General features: G+C 40.6%; 1 protein-coding gene across 1 annotated transcript in view; it reads right to left on the reverse strand.

The window, feature by feature from the left end:
• The window catches only part of ift80 (intraflagellar transport 80 homolog (Chlamydomonas)), a 47,899-nt gene that overhangs the window by 1,440 nt on the left and 22,346 nt on the right, over positions 1-24,113 (reverse strand). The window contains exons 6-17 of the mRNA XM_072392343.1: positions 18,021-18,200; positions 16,552-16,670; positions 14,687-14,761; positions 13,978-14,141; positions 13,822-13,886; positions 11,144-11,279; positions 10,879-11,026; positions 8,843-9,014; positions 6,760-6,849; positions 6,429-6,601; positions 6,105-6,228; positions 1,269-3,815 (exon numbers count right to left, since the gene is read on the reverse strand). Coding sequence (XP_072248444.1) covers positions 3,705-3,815; positions 6,105-6,228; positions 6,429-6,601; positions 6,760-6,849; positions 8,843-9,014; positions 10,879-11,026; positions 11,144-11,279; positions 13,822-13,886; positions 13,978-14,141; positions 14,687-14,761; positions 16,552-16,670; positions 18,021-18,200 — 1,557 coding nt within the window. The 3' untranslated portion in view covers positions 1,269-3,704. The remainder of the gene's footprint in view (positions 1-1,268; positions 3,816-6,104; positions 6,229-6,428; positions 6,602-6,759; positions 6,850-8,842; positions 9,015-10,878; positions 11,027-11,143; positions 11,280-13,821; positions 13,887-13,977; positions 14,142-14,686; positions 14,762-16,551; positions 16,671-18,020; positions 18,201-24,113) is intronic.

A 24,113-nucleotide genomic window follows, 5' to 3' on the forward strand; every position in this document is an offset into this window, starting at 1 on the left:
CCGGCTGGAGCCTTTCTGTCTGGAGTTTGCATGTTCTCCCCATGTATGCGTGGGTTATCTCCTGGTACTCCGGCTTCCTCCCACCCTCCAAAAACATGCATGTTAGGTTCATTGTTGACTCTAAATTGCCCCTCGGAGTGAGTATTACCGTGGATGATTGCGTGTCTTGTTAGTCTCTGTGTGGCCCAGTGATGGACTGGCAACCTGTCCAGGGTGTACCCTGTCTCTTGGCCAGTGACAGCTGGAATAGCCCCCCCCCTCACAACCCTAAAATTGGATTAAGCAGGTATAGAAAATGGATGGAAGGATGGATGACTAGCTGTGAAAAACACAATTACATCTGGTTACCAAAAGATGCTTACTGAAGGGACCTGAAACAGTGAAATATTTGAGCTATTTCTTGAAACTTTTTGTATCGAGTTCTAAGTCAACAACTAACTTTTGTCAGGTGAGAAATAAAAAAAAGTGTTACTTGTCTTTTGTGGTGACATATATGTAGGGAAAAATATGCAACTGTAAAACAGACAATGACACCGATGTGCCAAATCAGCTAAAATAGAACATCGCAGCACCTCCAGGGTGGTCACCTGCTATTAAGAAAGACCGATCTGTACCAACAACTGCAGCACCAGGCAGTACAAGAAAAGATTCTCACTCATCTCAATCCCCACACTTCAATTCTGTCAAATGCTAAACATTTAAAATAGAAGATGAACTATCTGCCATACTAGCATTCACCATTAGAGATCTTAAGCTCCTCTAATGCTCTTTACGCTAAGGTCTGAAGTGTGATTGTTGTGGCTTGTGTAATCCAATACTGGTAGACTGTGATGGCAGAGCTGATAGTGATCACTGATGGCTTTTCCGTCCCTGGGGGAAATCTGTTGGTGGGTAGAGTTTGCCCTTAAAAGCTTTAAATCTATAGTTGAAACCCACGGATGGATATACGAGGTCCACCAAGATGCATGAAGCAATGTATGTTTGCAACTCGCAGCATAAAATGTGCGACTGTTGCGTTTCACTCTAATTGCGGCTCACGGTGTATCAAGTCATACCGTAGGCTGTAACAGTAGAGCTTCTGCATCCCGTCAGGACAGGACAGAAATATAGTTGTTTTTCTTTGCTTCAAATGATACCAACAAATTCAAATGTACTGTGTAATGTATCGTACAAAGTATACAGGGACAGTGATGGAAAAACAAAACCAAAACAACAAAATTCAAACATGAAACACAGGACCAAATATAGTATAAATACTGTACACTCACATCAAGTGGATTTTCAATCTGTGTCCATCATCCAGTTACTCTGCTGCTCATTTGACAAAAGAACACAGATGCAAGTCAGATCAATTAAGCTTATTCTCCTCAAAAAGTCTACATTATATCCCAGCTGCATTGCTTGGCAATCAATCTAAAACATGATCACTTGCTATTCACAGGCTGTGGGTGTTAAGCTTTGTGTTTTAATAAAAGAACAGTGTTCATGAGGTATTGTGTGCTGCAGAAGTTTCAAAAGTATGAAATATACAGAGCAGCTGCAACATTAAGACTGCCTGGTTGATATTGCGTCGGTCCTCATAAAGCCACAAAAAAAAAAAAAAGAGTTGTGACCAGTCATGGCGTGGACAAAGAACATGTGAGAGTGTCTTGTGGTGTCTGGTCCCGGGATGTTAGAAATAGATGCTCTGGGCTCTGTGGGGTGGGATCTTTGGTCAGTTGGACTTGCTTCCCGTAGATGCCATCAGATCCTATAAGATTGGTATCTGGGGAGTTTACTCATCCATGTGACTGCCAGATTCAGGTTTTCCCAGCAGAACACTGCATTTAAACAAGATGAGCAATGTTTCTTTAACTGTCAGTGGTTTTAATGATGTGGCTGAAGCGTGTGCAGCTTTTGTTCAGTTTCTGTCGCTCAGGTGCAAATGTAGGAACTAAACACTTGTCTAACTTTAAAGTCCATCATTTTCATACTAGGCTTAAAATGTAAGTTGAATGTGTAGGTAGAATAAATAATTTGGCAGTATGCAACAAATCCTTGTTACATTATAAAGATTTAATACTGTGTACAGAGAAAAGCTTCAGGGGAAAATGAGAACATTTTCGATGTGTGTGGCCACTCTCAGTGGTAGTGCATGAGAAACTTAACTGTTCAGTGATAAGGCTTTTCTTAGATTAATGTTGTTTGCTCTGGATGATCATGTTTTATCCAGATGAGTAGGCTTTGGACGTTAGCAGATGGAGGGAGTAAAGTAAGAGAAAAACAGTGACTAAGATTGAGATTTGGCAAAAAGTGTCTCGCATTTCTGAGAGGGAAAACCCATCGAGTGACTTTCGACATCTACAGTTTTCTCTGATGTCTCCGCATCTGTGGCCACTCACGGGTGCATGGATTACGCCGATCACGTTTTACCGCATCTGTCTACGTCATCGTGATACAGCCAAGAGGCTGTTTCTGGAGAGCCCTGAAACTGAGCTTCTCCCTTCTGAGTGGCTCGAAGAGATGGATAAGCTATAATGGTCTGCTGATGTACTGGCACTCTGCCAAAGAGGGGGTGGAGAGCCGTGGCAAACAGTTGCTTTCACACCTCAGCAGAGGAGGAAATACAAAAATAATTCAGAAGAAAAGTTCTTCCGTGAAGCATCAAAACATCAAAAGGAAAAGATATGCAAAATATAGAGACAGAGCATATTTTGGATGAAAATATTATACATTTTTTCCATCTGCTTTATTGACTGACATTGTTTCTAGTGTTCCAGTGTCTTGAAAATATACCCTGTAAACATTGTAAAATATTTATAAAATACAAAAAAACATTGAACATAACAGACAAAAAAAAAAAAATCATACATTTGTGCTTGACTGAGAATGTCAAGTCAAATTTGAGCAACGGGAAATCACTGAACTTGACGTAGAAATCCCTCACTACAGTCATTTTATCATCGCACAGGAACTCTGGACAATGTTCAGAGCGTGGGGCCTCGACACTGTTTGTAGTTGCCCATTCACACATGTACTACTGTCCGTGTGGGATGTGTTCTCACAACTGGAAAAACTCAGAAGTTGTTCCTTGGTGGAGCACAAAGGACCCGGGACATGAGGCAAAAACATGTTGCAGAAACCTCTGCTTTGTTCACAGCACATCTTGAATGATGAATTACACACTGACATAACTGTACGATGACTGCTTTGCATTGCTATTAATAATAAAACGTATGACGATGAATCCACAAGTAAGAGTGGAAAGCGATATATATATAAATTTAAAGTAATAAACCACAGAAGATAATTATGCAGCAGATTTCATCAGCATGAGCATTAGCTGGCAGTGAGTTATCCAGACAGTCTTCTGTTCTATTCACAGATGGTCTCATTCAGTCTTATTCTAGACCCCACACAATGGAGTTGGCTGGTTATAATCTGCACAAAGTCCAATCAGATGTAGACATTTGTGACCTCACATGAAGCCCATTCTGATAATGCTTAGATATAGGAATGCTTAGTGCTGGATGTGAGAAATCAACTAGGAAGAGAAATGAGACGCTTTTATCAAAAGGGATACCATCCAAGCCTCATGGCCATGTTACTGTCACACCTCTTCCTTTGTTTTCACATTTTAAGTAATGGTGGAGACTGTACCTCGTGTGGGGGCTTTGTTTTACACCGAGGTGGAGTCAAACCAACAAAACTGGAAACCCTATAAATCAACGGCGGGAAGCCCCGCTGCTCCTCGTGGAGGTGATAGCAGCTTTCTCCCTCTCTTTAGACAACTCCATCTCTATCTTTGCCTGGATTTTTTCCCAGTCCACTTCAACCTGGAAGAGAGACAGACAAATTAGATGAAATTAGATTAGATAAACTAATCAGGACTGAAAAACAGTACTTGGCGGCAGCACATTTAGTAAAGGGGGTTAGCCTCAACTGAAAGAGGAGAAACAGAACTTTGCATCATCTGAATGTTTAGATGTCTTTTTACACCCGTGGGGACACATATATTTATGGGTCGCCCAACTCTATTTAATATTGAAAAGTTTGAGGTAAGGACTCCTGAAGAACTATGAGCAGCTGAAAGGCTGAGCTAGCAACCACTGTCAGTCAATCTCTGCAGCTGTCGGGCAATAAAAATACAACATCTTTATACTAATGATGAGTAATTAGTAAATAGAGTACTGTAGACAAAAAAATTATGTAAAACAGTTAAGTTGTTTTTTGTCAACTGTCAACTGTCAACTGTAATGCAACTTCAATCAGCGGCCATCCATCGCTATGTGCGAGTGTCTCAAAGACATGATTTGTATGATTTGCAGTCTACAACTGAGTATCTGATCTGCTTGACTGAACAGAATGAGGTTAAACATTAGTGTGAACCCATAAGTCTTTGGTGTTTCCAGCATGTAATATCAAGACAGACTTAAGAAAGGGAAGGCATGAAGACTAACTGCCACTCTTTCTCCTCAACAACTCGGTGAGCAAAACCCACTGAATCAATAGGAGCTACTTGTTAATGACGACAGAGGCTTGTCTAAACAACAGTTGGAATTGCCTCACAAAGTTCCTTTGGAAACGTTGCGGGTTAAGTCTGGGGAAAATCATCTAGTGTGTGACCTCCTGGCACGCACCAGTTATGTAGTACGATCACACTAGGTTTTCAAAGCTCCCAATAAAAGAGAAGCCCGCTATGTAGCGTGACTAATGAAGTGATCTAGACATTGCTCAAATGCAAACGGCAACACAGACTTTGTTCAGACTGTGTGCAAATCAGATTTGTTTCTCAAATCCAAACTTTAATCGAGAACGTCCTCATTGCTATGTGCAAATAGTTACTGTAGTAGCATTATAGGCTACAGATCACATATGATACAGCTTACAGGCTATAAACTTTTCTTTGCTAAGTCTACACAGAAGCCTTCCTCCAATGGCTGAAAGTTTATTCTGTCATGTGTCAGTAGAATATTTTTCTTGATATTGCTGTTAGTAGCAGCTTGGAGTCTACACAGCACCTGCACCACTCTGGATCTGACATCAGTGTTGGGTTTGCAACACCGTCAATGTTGGGTGTAAAACTTTCTGTCTTTTGACTCGCATATGAGAGAATTTTAGGGCTTCTGTCACCTTTGTAATATTGGCAAAATTACTAACACCCTGTCTCAGACTGATGCTGAAAAAACATGTCCATGCATTTGCAACTTTAGGATCGGACAATTCTAATCCTTAGTTATCGGGCCGTCCCGTAAATGCAATAAAAAGCCTACAGCCGATCCAAAAACGCTGCTAGATTTCTGATAAGAACTAAGAGGAGAGATCCTGTTTTTCTAGTTTTAGCTTCTCTTCATCGGCTCCCTGTAAAATTCAGAATAGAACTTAAAAATTCTTGTCCTCACATTTAAAGCTCTTAATGACTAAGCTCTATCACATCTTAAAGTCTTATAGCTAGATATTTTCCTAACAGAGCACTTTGATTTGAGACTGCAGGCTTACTTGTGGTTCCTTGAGTTTCTAAAAGTAGAATAGTGACTCTTGTGAAACCAGCAGCTAGACTGGGTCTGGTAAGCAGACACCCTCTCTACCTTTAAGATTGGACTTAAAACTTTCCTTTTTGATTAAGTTTATATCTGGGCTCAGCTGACCCTGAAACATCACTTAGTTATGCTGCCTATAGCCGAGACTGCTGGGGGACCTCCCATGATGCAATGAGCACTTTTTAGTCTCAGTGAGTATACATGACATTGATGTTGTCATGTACTTGAGTTTCTCTTGTTGTCTTGTTCGGCAGGTATCCCTGGCCTGGTGTTAAAGTGCTTGTTGAGCCCTCACAACCCCAATGAGGCAGATGGCCGCCCTTCCTGAACCAGTTTACTCTCCACTGTTACCTTATCGCCCATGATGGAAGGATTGAATTGAAGAGAAGATTTGATGTGATTTGTTGGCACCTTTTTATTAATTATAATAATTGGACTAATTTGGATGCCTTGAGATTACATTTGTTGTGAATTGACCCAGTATAAATAAACTGAATTGATACTGAACTGAATGTAAGTGTATGAATGTATGACATGGACACATTGAGTGAAATATGTTTGAAAACATTATATAAATTGGCATACCCCTTCAGAGTACTGCAGGAATCTCTTATTGGTCTCCTTCCTGCCAAATTTCTGTAGGAACTTCTGCCTATAGGCCAGCACAGTGTCCACATGGGTTTTGTGTTTGACTGCCAGCTCCAGTGCCCTGGACAGAGGATGGAGCATGTTTGCTTATGCATGATATCATCTTAACTCTGTTTCAAACCAAATATCAGATCTGCTGAAAATCAACTTCATATGGCTGAGAAAAGCATTATCCAAAACTATGTACATTGCTGCTCTCCTCCACTGTACAGACTATGACTGGCCACAAACACACAAATGCGCACACAAACATAATTTTACCTCTCCCAGTTGAAAAGGTCAATGTTCACTTGTATGGTTTGATAGATTAGACCAGCTTGTAACAGCGTTGACTCAGCCTCCTGGACCTGACCACTGAACATCAGCATGTGGGCCAAAGATGACTCCTTTGATGGCTGCTCTTTAATGAAGTTAATGTACTGCACCCTTGGTAACTGAAAGAAGAGTGGGTGTGGATACGCAGAGCCAACAAGTGAGATATGGTAGTTCTTTTTGACTTAAATTGTCAGAACCATAGAGTGTCAACCAGTTCAGTTGTGTGTGTACTGGCTCTTATATTCAACAGATTTTACTCTTTGACTAATGCTCTTACCTCCCCAATGGCAGCATAAGCCACCTCTGCTGTGGTCAGTTCCCTGCTTGCCATCGCCATACCAGCAAGACATGCCCACAAAGATTGGTCCTAAAGATAAAGGGAGCAGAAGCAGACAGCTTTTTTTTTAATTATGAGTTCGCTCTTTCCATCATGTTTCATCTCACGAATCAAGTAAATCAGAAACACATAATGTTCACTAACCAAGGGATGTACAAACATTTGATTACTTGTTGACTTTTTAACTTTCAGGACTTCAACTGAACAGGTCCATGAGGCAGGTTAAGAGTTGCTGTTAGGTGGCCGCTTCCAACCATGAGAATGGATTTAATTTTAATTGGTGGATTTTAAATTCATGGACTTTTTAAAGTTTGTGGTAACAAACTGACCAAAAGCGTTAGAGAAAAAAAGAAAAAAGAAAGAACCTGTCTAACTGCAAAGGCTCTACAGGGTGGTCCCGCTGATACAGGTTTGGTGCAGCACTGACACACAAAAAGGGTCCAAATTAACCAAAATGAAAATGAACAGGTGGAAACTTTAGCTCAAAACCTCAACACAAAATACAAGAATAAACAGAAACATCTGAACAAGTAAAACCTGGTTCAGAAAATAGTTCTCTGGAGAAATGACATCAAACTCGTGCTCTAAGTCCATGATTGGCAAATACATTTTTCTAGGGAGAACAAAAAAATGAATTGATGGAAAGAACATTGAACACATGTAGCCTGTGACACAGAAAGCGGGTGCATCTATAGAGGTAAGAAAAACTTCCAGAAATTATCTGCAACTTCCTGGATGAACCTGCATGAATTGTATTTCTGTTAACCTGATGCCAACATAATTGGAAATCTAAGTGAAAGGAAGAATTCAGCTTAGTTTACTGTTGTTGCAAGACTTCCAATATCTTTATATGTGCTGTAATGTGTCTTTACCCGCGCCCAAGTGCTTTAATTCAAAAGCAAAGTCAGAGTACAAGCAAAATAGTCTGGTGACGTCTTCATAGCCGATTCCTGCCACACTGTAGTCAAACTCCAAGCCAGTAAGAAGAAACATCCACAAAAACACAAAAACAGACTGTAAAGATTGACATCTGCTTTACACATCTATGAATGTCAACAACCGTGTCACCCGTTTATTTTGTGCAGCAGCATTAATTACAACTAAGGCTTTTACCACCAATTGGCCAACATTTGAGCAAACGGCACTTCAGAGTCACCACCCTGTAATTCCTCCTTTAGTCAGTGTCCGTCACTGTGACAAACAGCTCTAATTGGAAACCACTTCAGGAATCAACAAACAACAATGGCAGGCAGTGCCTGACTTCATAAACTTGATATGACTTAACTAAACTAAAAAAAAAAAAAACAATTTAAGGGACAATGTTCCTCGGGTGTGGCACCATCACTGCCAGCCAAACATCATCCACTGTTTGTTATGTTTGAGAGTGTAGCTTTGCTATGTATCCTCTCCTATATGGTGGGAGGTTAATGACAAAAACAATAGCAGTTCTGGGAAAAGCCACACGGCCACCAAACTCTTACCAGAAGTAGAGGGGAAGGGGAAGGGGTCAAAGGAAAACCTCTTAAAACTGGTGACTCTCTCTGTCTCTCTTGTTCCACCCTTCTCTCATTAATAGTTATCCATTTCTTCAGGGTTGTGGTTACTGCGTCATCTCCCACGGAAAGACAGTTTCACACTGCCTTCAGTATGTGTTAGTTTATAAGTTTGGAGGGTCTTCACATGCATATGGCTTAGTGTGCATTTATGAGTGAGGTCTGGGGGAGCTTAATCCGGTAAATGCTGTCACCAGGCTAATTGTGGGCAAATTAAAGCCTGCTGTTCAGGTCCAATAAACCTGTCCACTACCTTCTCATTTCAGACCCTGTCATGCTCTCTCTCATACATAACATCCAAGCATGTGTGTGACATACAGCACATGGACCTGGACAGTGTTAGCGCTTCTGACTGACTGCACAATATTTCTATCCTGGGGTTTAATTGTAAAAAAAAAAAAAAAAGAAAAGATATGTATGTAATGTAATATATATATGTAATATTCAAAAGATATGTTCTGACATCTTACTTTGGCGAAGCGGCAAAGACGCAGTGCATCCTCCCAGCGTGCAGAGGTGCTGTATTCATACAGGAGGGCAGGATAAGGAGCTACGCAGCTGTACACCAATGAACCATCTCCTTGGCGTAATGTCACCTTGGTGCCAACGTAGCTCAAAATGTGGGGCGCACGGCCGAATTCACTGTGCAGACACAAATACACACGCATTACTAAAATAAAATACACGCCACTACATCCCCACATTTTACCACAGAAAAGTCCGCTATAAACTTAGACTCTTGTAAGCATTGATGGAAAAAAACTGTGATCATTAATAGGAGAGAGAATGAGGGTTACATAATAAAACACTATATAGGCAGTACAATATACTAACTAATTGATTATATACCATTTATATACCACTTAAAAATTCAGCTGCAAATGGTGACAGTGAATGCAGCTCTAGATGCGACTGGCGATAAAACATTAAACAGCAGAAACATGAGAGAACCCCCCCCCCACTACTGCTTCAGCTTCACCTTCACATCCATATTGAAGCTCAGCTGTTATTGTTTTCTCCTGAATTAAGGAGAGTAGATGCTTCACTGGCTCTGGATTCCTAAACGCAGTAGTCACAATATTTCAGTTGATCTGGTTTGTGTCCATAACCTCACCCCAAGCTCCAAAGGTAAGCAATTCTTGGGTCTGGCCCAGCAAATAGCGCCAGCTTTAGGTTGCCAAAGCCAGAGCTTTGGCAGTCAAAAGAGATAGAACTGGCTTTAAGATGGGCTCTGCCTACGAACAAGCACTGGAACCACTTTGGTGGAAAATATTCGTCAAAGTGCCAGTCAAAATACTCAACTTCTCTAAGTCAGTACAATTTTCCCCATGGGTCATTAAGGTATCAATAGCTTGATTTAGTGCTCCACATCAGTGTGCTGGTGGTCCTGAAAATAATCAATTCATAAACGTTTATCCCTAAAGAAAAACACTTCTGTCCAATCAGCTTCCAGTATCGTGCTCCGGTTCTAACATCTTTTCCAAATATGGTCACGTCTGGCAGCACAAAGACCAAGATGGGGATGACCAAATGCCAGACTTGAAACTTCTAAATGGCAGTTCACAAACCAATGGGTGATGTCATGGCGGCTCTGTCCAACAGTCGCTTTTAGTCGATGGTTTAACCAAACCACTGCAGCAGCTACTGCTCCAACTGGGCATAAGTATGCTGAGACTAGAAATGCCTTTGGACGGGACTAAAAAGTCAGTTGATGTTCACACCTCTGTGGTCAAAACACTAGCACCTAAATTTTGGAGCATCTGTATGTCAACTGCTAAGGTAAATGCATTAAAACAGTGCAGATTGATCTGAGATGTAGGGATAGAAACCTTATGCCTCTTACACTGGGAGTAAAATTACTTTAACTATGATTTGATTTTGAGCTGCTGGTAAAAGGTTAAATGCGTCTTGCTTGTCTGCTGGGTTTCAATACAGACTACAGAAACGTGAACATCAGTTGACAACAATTCCACCCAGTGGGTTTGTAGCTGAAGCAGTGGATCACTGTGTTAGGCATGAGTTGTCACCGATGCGGAATCAGTAACTATTGCCAACTAATGTCCGGGCACATCTGCTGGCTTTGGCAAAGAAGTAGCCTCTATCAGATTCTCATACGTCTTCATTTTGTCCCTTTTACAGCGTCGTCGCGATTTGTGTAGCAGACATTCAAAATGATTGCAGGCAGGCACTTTGCCTGAGCACCTCCTGTGCTGGCTGAAGCTGAGACCTTTTGGGCAGGAAGCATTGTACAGTCTGACAGCTTCTGGCAAAAAACGAGTGAGTAAAGCACTATGTGTTATGCCTCGTGGAATGAGCTGGAAGGTGCAAAAAAGTTGCCTGTATCGCACTTTTTAGCTGTTATTTTACAACCCTTCCTGCCACTTCGCTGATGAAAATTGTAAGGGAGGTGAGGCTTGACTTTTATACCATTGATTAATCTAACATACTGACTCTTTGAGAGCAGGCCCTTTATTCTGGTGAACAATATCAGCTGTTATCTGTTTACCTGCTGTCTTTCATGTATAGTGTTTTTGGTAGTAGCTCCTTGTCAGTGAAGACAACGCTTGGGTAGTACCACACTGTGAACAGGTTGTCTTGGATTCCACATAAAATGTTGGCAGAATCATTCCATGCCACGCAGAGAACCATGCTACCTACAAAATGGAATACAAAACCATATTTTGGTCATCCAGTGTTAGTTACATGTTGAAAAAAAAAAACAGTACAGTCAGTACAGCTCTTTTCAAGCGAGTCCCCTCCTCTTGTCTCACCAATTTTGCAGATTTTGGGCTCTCGCCCAAGATGACGCACAGAGGTCAAGTAAAGGTCACGGTTCTTGTCGATCAGTGCGATTTTCCTTTCAGCGGATGGGCCACACTGATCCAAAGCTATATCCACCACCTCCAGCTACATAAAAACACATATACACATGTTCACAAAAGTAAAAAGGTTGAGGGCAAAAGAGAGGGATAAACAGCTGAAGGAGGGTAAAAGATCAGGTAGAGAAAAGAAGGGAGAATTCAGCCTGTCTGCTAAGGGTGAGTGTTTGTATATGAGAGGCAGACACAAAGTGATAATGTTCTAACCTTTTAGTCTTTTTGGCCATAGCTAGCTGGCTTGCGTTAGTGAATATTGGCAGGCAAAACCTTGCTGACAAACAGCAACTGCCGCTACCTCTACTTCTTTTCCTTCTATTCTTAATTCTTTCCTTCTTTTTGTCCTGTCCCCTCTTACAACAGTCTGGCTCCAAAGACCCTCCTCTCATTATTTCTTCTGTCTTTGCTGGCCTTTTAACAATTAACATAATTGGTTGTGAGATGTTCTGCCAGAGGATTTTTTTTCCCTTTCTGCAGCTTTTCAAGCCTTTAACTGCCCTTGTCTCAAATTTCTGAAACATGTAAGTTGCGTCAAATTTAGCAAATGAGCATGAAAAAACCCCCAAAAAACATTTTCTCAGTTAGAACATTTGATATGATGCCCTTGTCCTTTAAATGGTTTGCAGATTGGAAAGATAGTAACACGTATACAGTATATGCTGAGTTACAATTGTAGGTAAAATATTATTTAGTGACACAAGCTAACACAAATTAATTCTGTGTTTTATGACCCGGGAAAGACACTGACAGCAATCCAACTCCTCCGAAAAAGCCATCACACCATCATGTATGACAGAAAAATGGTGACCTCAGTGAAATCAGCCTAATGAAATGAGCCTAAAGGTGCTAAAAGTTACACATTTGTTTCAGATGGAAAACTGTATTGGCAATGCTAACATTAGAGAAAACTGATACATCCACAAAGTGTAGAACTAAAGAACAAAACACATCACAAGATTATTCTATCACCAACCTCTTAGCACCACTTTCTTTACAAGGACACAAATCAATTTAGCTTTTTGCTTTACTTCATCTCATCGGGCCCTAAGTATTGCCCCATTAATATTATAATAGCATGTTTAAAAAAAGGTTATCAAGGCCGCTGAGTCATAACTGGACTACTGATGTTTGTAGAAGGGCTCTTATAGTAGAACACGCAGATAATTGGCCATCGGGAAGATCTGCAGCATCTGTAACCTCTGTCTCTCTTGTCTTTTCAGTATGTAATGCATCTTGGCTCTGTCGGACCCTGCTAGGTTTTTTTTTCCCAGCGGATTTTAAACGTTGAATCGCCATTAGGTCGGGAAGTGAGAAATTTCCCTTCGAATGGCTGTTAAGCGTTGTGAATGAACTCTGTAGTAAGTTAAAGCAACTTCAACAGTGCTCTTCTGTGGCACATTAAGCTTAAATGATTAAAAAAGGCATACATGTACTTAACAATCCATATGATGGGTTTAATTAAAATGCCGTGTTGTGAGTATCAACACATCTAAAATGCCTACAGCTGAGCTAAAACCATGTTGATAAAAACTGAACTAACAACAACCTGACTTTATAGAACTGTTTTGTTTGCCTTTGTTACCTCACTGAATAATTTATAGGCTCCTGCTTCATTTTACACGGTGAAGCTGTGTCCTCTTGTGCTCACATATTGTGTACGTCAGACTCAGCAGTTGTCTTTGTGGTGTGTTCAAGAGCAATTGTTTTCCCCAACACTGCTGAAGTCAGAGACACAGCCGCTTGCTCTTAGCGCCGGTTTGGTGTATAAGAGCCCGAAAGTGTTAAGGTTAAAATCAGCGAATGAGCCAGTGACAGTGAATAAGCTGTGGGGCCTCCCACTGCAGGATGTTGAAACTGGAGAGTAAGAGAAATCTTTATCAAATGCAATCTGTACATGACCACACAGGCCGAAGAGGATGTCTGATCAAGAACAACAAAAAGCACTTTTATGTGTGACAGTGAGTGTTAAGGGCACACAACATGTCACAAGCTCCAGAAATTTGATGTCATATTTTACACAAATGATATTAAGAACTACCTTTTCATTATAGATCGAGATTGCATTATTCTCCTCAGCACTGTTTGGCTGATCTCTGAGCAGGAGTCAATATTACATTGTTAATGCAGAGAATTTTGATAATTTAGTCATCTCCACTGTAGAAGGCACAGAATTTAAGAGAGAAACCGCTATTATTAAGAAATTAGGATCAATGAGAAGCTTTTAAATATCAGCAGAGGAAGCTTTTGTATCAGTTTTGGATTATGCTGACATTTTGTAATCGTCTGCTCTTTTCACACAACTATTGCTACGATGTGTTACTGTTACAGAAGCATAATGAAACATAAAAACCCACACATTCGACTTGACATACCGGTAATCAGTGTAAAAACAGTCTCTTTATCTCACAGCGTTGTTGGTCCTTTACACTTTGCTTTTTATTTCAAAACTGTGAGACATTTTCTGAAACATAGCTGTACGCTAATCACACGCAGCAGATATCAACCTGACTAAGCACATTCCCACCTCTAACCTATTTGGCCCATCAAGGGAACAAGGGAAAGGGATTACACACCTTGTGAGTCAAGGGCTTCCCATCCCCAAGAGCCTTTCCAGTCAAGACTTCGAAGAAAAGGATAACTGGTGAGGGGAAAAAAGGAAAAGACGACACAGTAAAAGCACAGTCCGTATGACTTTTCAGAATGACAGTCATTAAAGAGGTCCCCCTTACCTTTTTCATCACTCTTGTCTCGAATGGCAATTGTGTCACTACTAAGTGAGACACTCTGTGCATTTAAGATGTCAGCTCTCATACCAGGGAACTTTGGGGAAGATATCAATCGACCCTCATAAGAGAATGTGTACAAACCTGCTCCATCCACAAGTAAAAAATGTCTGCGAGGGAGAGACAAGGGATGAGAGCTGAGTAAGTGTACTGTGTGAATACAGCTTTTAAATGTGAGTGTGTGGAGTAGCATGGGGGAGGAATTAAGGAGAGCAAAGGGGGAAATTAAATATAAAATACTAAAAGAATGAAGACAATAGCAGTTAATTAACTGACACAGCCAGGTAATTTAAATATGAACAGCACATCAACACAGTGTTAACTTACTGAGTAAGATGCATAAAACTCAGCTGTGATTACAAAATAGCCAGTAATCTATTTAACACTATGCTGAGTGTCAGAGACGGCACTGGAGTATTGCACAAGAGCTACTCCATATTAATCTAATTTCCCCCAGTGGTTTCACTCTCAGCCTTCTTGTATGACAGGGGCTAAGCTAGAGCACTGTGTGTGTGTGTGTATGTGTGTGCGCTTGTGGGAGGCTGCTGCTTGATGAGTGGCCAGTGAAGAGTAATGAAGCATTAGAGAAGCTGACAGACGATCCAGCAGTCTGTTCTGTCTCTTGGTGCACGGCTCCTGGAGTCGAAAAACTCACTTTTCTGCTTGCAGGATGAGGCTGACCGTTCCCTCCTTTAGGTCAAAGATGAGAGGAGTATTCCAGTTTCTTGAGCTGGCACAAAAAAAACGAGACAATGAGACTTTAAATTTTGTATCCCAAAATAAAATTAAAAAAAGAGCTGAAATGAAGATATGAGAGACCATATATAAAGATATGGGAAATTAAGAGTTAAGAGTTCTGAGTGAAAAAAGATAAGAAACCAATCTACAGAACAGGTCATCATTAAGTAGGAAAAATGATGTGACACAGACTTCCCTTTTTTCCCTTTTTTGGTAACAAATACTGGTGGTTTAATAAATAAATTACAAAAACTATGGTGAGGTGTTGCTATCACAGAAACAAAAGAAAAACTGATTGATTCTTTGCATCTTCCATTTAAAAAAATAAAGTCAAAATGTTGAGAATAAAGTTTAAATGCTGAAAATAATGTCCTCTGGTCTATCAAATCAGGTTTGGAGGGTGGCTGCACGTCTGCTGCCAAAGTCTACACATGTACAGGAAGTGGAACTGAGTTTATGAAGTAATGCAACTGTAGGCTACCACAACATAGCAACTAAAATCATCAATAGACGACAGCCATTGATGCCGATGCCATATGGCTCAGCTCATCGTGAAAATCCATGTGCCATAGTATATATAGAGAACAACTTTATTGCCTGACCATCACGCTTGGGCGTATGGCCTTAATCAAAGTCATCCTGAAACATCCAAAGTCCAGCTATTATAAGGACGAACACAAACAAACAATCCCATCAAATACAGCCACCACTGTGTGCAGAGGGATGGCTTAAATAGTGTCAAACCAAATGTTTTCCCAGGTTTGAGTGATAATTGTTCTGCCCCAAATTACACCCTTATGACATAACATAACAACCCCTCAAGTCCTCTGAAATTAAAGTGGAAATAAAAAGTCATGAAATTAGAATAAAAAAAGGGATATTGCTAAAAACAGCCATGGTGTGTTTGTCCCCTTTGATGCAGTAATGCCCTCGACTCAGATGCAGTGAGCTTGCCTGAGCTCTACACATTCAGGATCAAACTATTTGATCAACTGTCAGCTGGTGATTAAACGTAATCCCTCTGAATTTCACACACGTGTAAGAATCGAAACCCTTGTCTCTGTCCATTCTCAGCTATTTCAGCTTGCAGGCATGAAGCCATGTCTTTGTGTGGTCTTTGCCTTCGGAACAGACACAATCTTTGGCCCAATATCTCTAAAATACTAAAAATACTTATCATCACATTGTGTTTATGTGCTAGAAGAGAAAGAATTTCCTTGTAACTAAAACATTCAAGTACAATGTCACCATTTCATTTAAACAAAGTATTTTGTTGTAGGTATGTGCGCTCATGTCGGTTTGATTGAATGCCGATTCAACTTTAATCTTGAAATGGTATTTTGACTTTACCCAGAACATTTTAAATTTATTCTCAACATTAAGACTATAAAATAAAAAAATTAATAAATAAAAACTCTGTGACCCAAATAATCTCTCGGAGATAACATCTTCCTATTATTCTAACATATTATGATTATTTGGTTGTTTTTCTCCTCATCGCAGCCAGTTTGCCCGTTTTTCCTTTTTTCTGGATAAAATGATACATTTTGTAGGTTTTTCTTTTACATTGCAGTTAGACCTAAAAACTAAAAACTACAAGGTCCCTTAATTGTGAGTTACCATGGATAAAATTGTCTGCTCAGAGATTATATATGAATAGAATATAATATGAAAACTACGACAGTGAATGTAAAACATGTACGTGCTTTAAACAAAACCCCCAATGTCTTGAATTAGAAGATGAGAAAATTCAGACAAAGAAACAAGAAGAGGACTACTGACTTGTAAAGATAACACTGGAGGGAAGTGGCAACCACCAGGTGACCGTATGCCAAAGAGGCTTTGATGACACGATCCCTAAATTCCAATATGTCGACTGCATCGTTCAGCACATTCCTCACCTGTGTAGAAAGGATGGGAGTAAACAGCAAAAGACGAGGAATGTGAAAAACAAAAGAAGGGATGACTTGACTCCATAGAAACTGTACTGAACAGGCATAGACTTTATATTACAAGAAACATTTAACAATTAAACATGTTTATAACAAAAGGTGCACAGTAGCTTCACAAATAGAGGGCCGAATGCAGTTATGTATGCACAGGACAAAAAACTGTGCAGAACATTTCCAAGTACATGCACTGCAACTGTGGTCAGAGAAAGCAGTTTCTGCTGTTCAAAAGGAGTGTGTGCAGTGGCGGGCACTCCTTTTTTTTTTTTTTTTTTTTTTCACCTGCATAGATAAATACTTCCCTCTAGCTCTCTGTGAATGAATGAAAAGGCCTTTTCCAGCATCAGGTGAAAGGTGGGGTTATTTTTACAGCTTTACAAATCTTCCTCCTCTGCTGCCTCCAGCGATCCAAATTTACATGCAACACAACCAGGAATAAAAAACATTTGACCGCAAGGTGGTAAATTTAGCTGGCTGATTCACAAACCACTGGCAGATGTGCACTTTTAAAACTGACTGCGAGCAGGAGAGGGGGAGGAGGGAGACAGAAAAGCGCCTGCAGGGCTGAAAATAAATGGCTGATGACCCAACTTTGTTTGGTTTACACAAACTGCACTTGGTAGAGATGTCTATGGCGAATGAATGCACATGTGTGTTGGCACATGTGTGCAACCATGTTTCCGTAGGTGTGCGTGTCTGTCTGAGAGTATACAAGTGCATGTATATGTGTACTTGGGTGTGTTAGCTGCACGTAAACGCTACCTTGTGGTTAATGTGAGTTTAAACAGTAGGGAATGGGGGAGTGAAGGAGACAGCTACACAGGCTGATCATTGTCACTGCAGGGCTGGTATACTGAGAGGGTCCTCCTGTAATACATGGCAACAACTTTTAGTGTCTACTTCTACTTCTCCTTCGTCTTTGCAAATAACCTTTGTGGTACCTCGGTATGCCAACGTCACGCAGATGACTTCTTTATTGTTTAGACATCCTATTTCCTTGAGTAAAAGCTTATCCTCAATTATTTTTCTTTTAAAAAGTGCAGCTTTTAAAAGACCAGGACTCAAAATAGGTTTCCAGCAAGATTCTTTCGCTTACGGCTTAATCATCAAAATACATATTTATGCTTTTTTGTGTTTTCGTCACTGTCCTGTCAGATAGTTTATTTTGTATCCTATGTCTTTATTTTGTATTTTTTCGTAATAGCACGTGTCACCAAGTCTCCAGGGAAGACTAGATTTGATTTTCTTCAAAGACAAAAAGGAGCAGCGACTTAAGCAGGGTGTCACAGGCTCTCTCTCTACCTGCATGGTTCTCCTCTTGGTAAGAGTGATGACAAAGTTCTTCCACTCCCAGTGCTGCTCCACCACATGGGCAAAGATGACATGTCCGTTTCCGCAGGCCCCGGCCAGCTGGGTGCCGTCTGCAGACCAAGCCAAGCTGAACACACTGCCTGTGTTAGGTTTCTCCAGCGCATAGGACCACTGGAGGGAGGGGTGAGAGCAAGAGACGGTGGAAAAAAACAAAAATCCCAGATCAATACGGTTGATGACTGCAGATATCTATTCACAATGATAAACAAATACTTAAGGAGTATTATTGTAATGTAGGGAGTAGAGAGTTTAAAAAGGTTAGAGAGAAAAAAAAGAGTAGGACTCTATGGTTCTGTATGGGGATTTGTATATGGAAGACAGTGATTGGACAGTCACTGAGGAGTGATGAGTTGTTGAAGAGTCCAACTGTTGCACAAATAAACATACACTTTGCTGTCCTCATCCATATATAGAGATCAAGAAAGGGAAGAGGGTTTCTGTTTGAGCCCAAAAACAGAAGCAGAAATTTCACTTACTCAGGAAAAGTTTGAAAAAGGCAGAACCTACGAAAGATTGAAAGACAGCGGGGCAAAAGAGAACGAGAAACGATATAAGAAAGAATACTCTTGTCCACTGAGTTGCGTCAGCTTTCACTAACTCAGCAGTGAGAAAGAAAACCCTTTTCATCTTTCATTTTTTTCTAGCTTTCACCTACAAATCTATTTTTTCAGGTCATCGTTTTTCCTCTTTCCAGCACGTTCTTTTTTCTCCCAAATGTTTTTCCGTTCTCTTGTCTTTTGTCATCTTTAGGCTCTCACAACAAATGCCAAAGCCACTGTGATTTAATCAAAGCAGCTTTTTTTTGTTAGATTTATAGTTTGTAATTTTCCAGGATGATCAATCTTAAGGCCAGCTAGAGTAACTGAGTAAAGTACACTAAATATGTTTATTTCACTGACAAATACTATGTGTTTTTACCCACTTTTCACACCGAGCATCTGCCTGCAACTAGTACAACAGATTTTCTCCCCACTTGCCACGGGTGCGAGTGCTTGGCTGATCTAAGCTGGGTTTGGAATTTCTCAGCTGTGATCTTCCACACAAACGCATGCATTCACACTATAAACTGCTTATGTAGGGAGAAAAGTGCTAATGTTAACCTAGCCCTGCCTGCTCGCTCGTGATGGAGAGACAAGTGTGGTGCAGCTGGCCAAGTGCTGCGGTGAACCTTGGAGTAAAGGCCTCAGTGTGTTCGCTGCCTCATACACATGCAGCTGCGGGATGTGAGGTGTATCGTTATTTCCTCTTCGCTGCCTCTGACAGGGCTCGAGGTAACGGTCGGCAGGCTACAGGTTACAGGCCCATGGCTTTGATCTCTCTCCCTCCTGTGTGCCTCATACACACGCCACTCAGCTGGTTTTGGTCAGCTCCCTCCCAGCAGTTAATGTCATATCAGGACCCAAAATAGCTGCGGGCAAAAAAGACCTCTCCCATGTGGACAAGGGTTAGTTTGTTAAAGTTAAATTAATAACTATTTAACTTTACCCTCCCTCCCTTCTTCCCTTTGATTTCTGTAGATTCAACCTTCCTCTCATACAAATTTCAACAGGAATTACCATCTCTTAATACAAATATATTCTTTATATTGAGGTTTCTTTCTATTTGCCTAACCTGTGTGGAGGTAGGCTTGCATGAGCTCCACTGCCAAGCAGCTTGGGCCAGCGTTTATAATAACAAGAGAGCTCATTTATTCTTCTGCTAACATCTTGAGATGGCCCGCTCTGTGTTAAAGCACCCCAGGGAGAAAAGAGAGGGAGTGAAGTGAGAGGGATGGATAGATGGAGGGTCAGAGATGCAGCTGAATGTATACACCAGACTGTAATGAAGCAGGACATATGATACCAGCTGAGGAGCACTGCTGGATCCATGCTTACCTAATGCTTTTAACACATTGAGCCGTTTGAGTCTTTCTAGAGCCAGCAAGCGAGAATGTGTGTTTGTGTGCGTGGAAAGAAGAAGTTATCGTTGTGTCCGTGTGTAAGAGCAAAAGCACAATGCGTTTAGTACAGCAGAATAAAAGAAAAATGCATCAAAATAAGAAAACCCTCATGCAAACGACATTTTGTTTGTGTGCATAACGACACAAAAATGATGTGGGTGTTCACGAATGCCCCTAGTGAGTGTCCAGTCTCTGTTTTTTTAGGCTATGTGTACATGTGTGTAAAAGAGGTGAAAATCCTCTGGCTTGTCAAAAGTTGTCAGCCAGTGTCTGACTATTGGACACCCGGGGGGGGAGGGGGGTCTTATTGCTCTTCTGAGATAGACGACCTGAGTCTGGAGGAAAAAGGGATAAAAACTTTTCCAGAACAGTGTTCAAAATGCAAGTTGTTTGCCTCTCTCTACATCCTCTGTTCTTTCATTTCCTTACTACTAGTGAATTGAGATATTCTGACATTTATTCTGTCTTTATAAAAACTGGTTAGAAATACCACTGAATCAGGAAGACTGATCTAAAAAAGTAGAGATGCACCAAGCCATTTTTTTCCTTGGTCCCAAATTCATATCTACCAATAGAGATGCATCCTGATACCAGAGCTTTTTTACTTGAGTACCTTTATGACTTATCTCTGTTGTTGGTGGTGGTGGTATTGTGTGCATAAAGTAGTAATAAAACTGCCCCACATTTCCTATAAAAATAACTGAATTCACTTTAAATGTATTCCAAAATAATTATTTTTGACTGCATTTCAAAGAGTGTCAAAGAGTGACGTTTCCTTTTTTAGATTTTCAAGGCGAGCAAATGTAATAAAAGTGCAGAAATGGAAAACAAGAAATAAAACTAAAAAACAATAACAAAAAAAAATAAATATTCGTGGGACTTTCTTAAATTTTGACTCGGCTTATCAAGATAGGGCATTTGGTATCATTTGTTATTTCGGCAAATTTTGGTGTAGCTCGTGTGATAGAGTAACAGTAAATCATAAGTTTTTATCAATACAGCTGAATTCCCCGGAAAGCTGCTCTCATTAACATATTTTCCCGTTTCTCTTATTAGACGTCTGAACTCATCCGAAACTTCGATTGAACAGCAAACAATTAATGTCAACTCTGTGTCACTTATAGAATTTCGACACTGTTGCGCTGCTCTAATAAAATCCTGTGAATTCAGATATATTTACATGTCTGATGATCTTACATGGAAAAAGGTCTTGGACATTTTTTTCACAAAGTCCACATCAATGTGGAATGTCGCTTCAGTCAGTCACTCAATTTCCCTCCCGTGCATGTTCACTGGGACAAGGACGATGGCCCACTGAAATGACAGCTCTCTCTGACGCACTGCGCCTTGTCATGCATTTGTATCACTGTTCCTCCTGTCTACAGGCTTTTGGCCTTTTAGATTACAAACATGAAAGGGAAATCGGTTTATGAACTGTCCGACTGCTATGAAAGGTGTCAAAGTCTGGGAGGGGAACTGTGGAGCATGTTCCGAATACTTCTGGCCAATTCCATTCCTATTGAACACATTCGCGCTAGAATAATTATATTTTCACCTGCATAATCTGGGGGCTGTTAATCTGATTTTGGGAAATTCATTTGACTAGCATTTCAGTAAGATAAACATCTTTATACGTTTCCAAAGTCACCTTTTAGTTGGACTAACTTAATAACTCAGATTTGTTTAAACTCATGTAAACGTACTGACTGAGCTCACATGCAAGTTCCAACTATGAGTGGCAAAAGTCAGATTTGACAGTCTAAAGCCTTTTAACTTTTGTACAGATGTTTTTTTTTTTTTTTAACCAACTGATTGTGACCCCCTGGCGTCCTCACAACGTGTTGTTATCAGAACACCGTAACACCATTAGGACTTCCAAAGTTTTGAGCAGTGCAACAGCAAAACAACAGTGACGGCGCAGAGGCCGTTGCCTCAGGTGAAGAAACGATCACATTCATCTCGAGCTAATACCCACTACAACTTATCCTTGTTTGAGCTCACATGTAAGGTAAATATCGCATATCTTTATGTCAATTTCAAAGGTATGTTTGAAGGAAGCGTGAGGAACATTAACAAGAAAAGAAACCAATGTCTGAATAACTCAATACCGTTGCTTTAACTGATTGATGAAGCCACTAATGCTCAACCATGGTTTCTGGCCTTGGTCTTTATACACTCATATTTCCCCAGACTCCGTGAATCTTTTCAATACATTATGCACCGTGGATGTTAAAAGACCAAGATTTTTTTTTATCACTTTCAATTAAGAATTTAACTTCTTAAATTCAACGATGATTCTCTGATGGAATCTGGCACAAAATGGTGAACCACGATCCATCCTTGTTTGGAAAGACAAAACCTTTTTTTTTGGATACTACTTTTATACCCAATCCTGACACCCTCACCCGTCACCAACCACTCAGCAGATTAACTGGTGACAGAATATACAATTTACATATACAATAAAATATGCAATGCAGTTAATTGTATATTCTATAATTTTTTTGTCTTTCTTTGCCTCCTTCCCAACTTTTTTGAGTGTGTAGCTTGTATCAAGTTCTAGATTTGTCTCAATTTTCTAAATACAAAGAAAACAGTCAGCAAAGACACTAAAAATGATTCTTTTGAACTTGTGTCTGTTAAAAATAGGTTGCAATAATTTTTCAACAATGCAGACTTAAGTTTTAGAAAACTTTTAGGTTTAGCATATACAGAATAATGATTTTAGAATAATTTTTTAAAAAACGGCATTGAAAGAAATTATAGAACTTATTTCCATTAGAATGAAGCAGATGTATGTCATCATTCAGGGAATGCTTTTGTTTCTTCCCTTTTACTCTGTAAAGCCAGACAGGAGTTTTTGTATTTTCAAAAAGGATAAAAGTCTAGCAATAAAGAGGGGAGGAGGTGAGAACTGACTGTTACAAGAAGAGGAAAGACGGAGAAGACAGAGAAAGGGGGGGGGGGGTTCAGTCGGGGGAGGTGAATCAGCCAGTGGCAATAGATTTGGCAACTGGTTTTATTGCAGCCTAAAGGGGTGGAACTCCACTGGATACTTGAGAATTCTGCTAGACAAGCCTGGAAAGAGATTTAAGACTGGTTCAGAGAGATATTACACAGAAAGACAATACATGAAAACATGCAAAAGAAGTGTATTACGGCCAAAATGAAGTCTTAGAGTAAGAAGTGGAGAGTCAGTATCAGCCTTCATAATGCTGGAGTCCACTCTGGCCATTGAACCGTGTCTGTCCATAATGGGCAGCTTTGTGGTCAGAGAGAAGGTGGCAGACATGACGTGTGGCTATTAGTTAAGGTCTGGGGGGAAAAAAGGGTGAGACCCCTCAAACTCACAATGAGCTCATACAGACTGACCAAATACCATATAGAAATGCAGTCTAAACTGGCAATCTACCACCGGTGCTGATCCGTTTAAGTAGTATGCGAGACAGCAACACGTGCATCCGGTGTCTGTTAATATGCATGCATTTATATTACTTAAAGGTGCAGAAAATGTCACAAATAGTTGGCAAACTCCCCGTGTGTAGAAAAGGAACAATGCACTGTGCAGGAAGCTACAGTATCATGCATGATTCAGCAAAACTCACCTATTTGCCAGCTTTCACCATTTTCCCCTTATTGATGTTACTTTTTAATTCATGAATCAGCTTTTGAGCAAGGAGACGTTCAAGAGACCTACCATGAATCTACACAGACAGACCAACAACTCGGCAGATTTGCGCACACACACACACACACACACACACAAAACTAAGCCAGTATCTTGAAGCACAGCCTCTTGAAGAGGTGTGCTTGCCCCCCTCCCTTTCTCCTCTGCACTCGCTCTACATTTCTCGACATATGTTTACCATTAAGACTGGCAGGTGTTGTGGGCCTGCCCCTTCTCGCTATTGTTGCCCTGAAGCCGCAGCCAACGTGGGGACGCCTGCAAAAAGGTTATGTTAACAAAAAATTAGGCAGAGACGTTCTCCTCTGACAGCCCCACAACACCATAACCTCAGCTTGTAGCCGAAGGCACTCTCACCCAATATGCGTGCCCCTCTAAATAAAAATGGCGAGCTCCACCC

Source organism: Leuresthes tenuis, unplaced genomic scaffold (genome assembly GCF_036924035.1).
Source record: "Leuresthes tenuis unplaced genomic scaffold, fLeuTen1.0.hap1 SCAF_9, whole genome shotgun sequence".
NCBI lineage: Eukaryota > Metazoa > Chordata > Actinopteri > Atheriniformes > Atherinopsidae > Leuresthes > Leuresthes tenuis.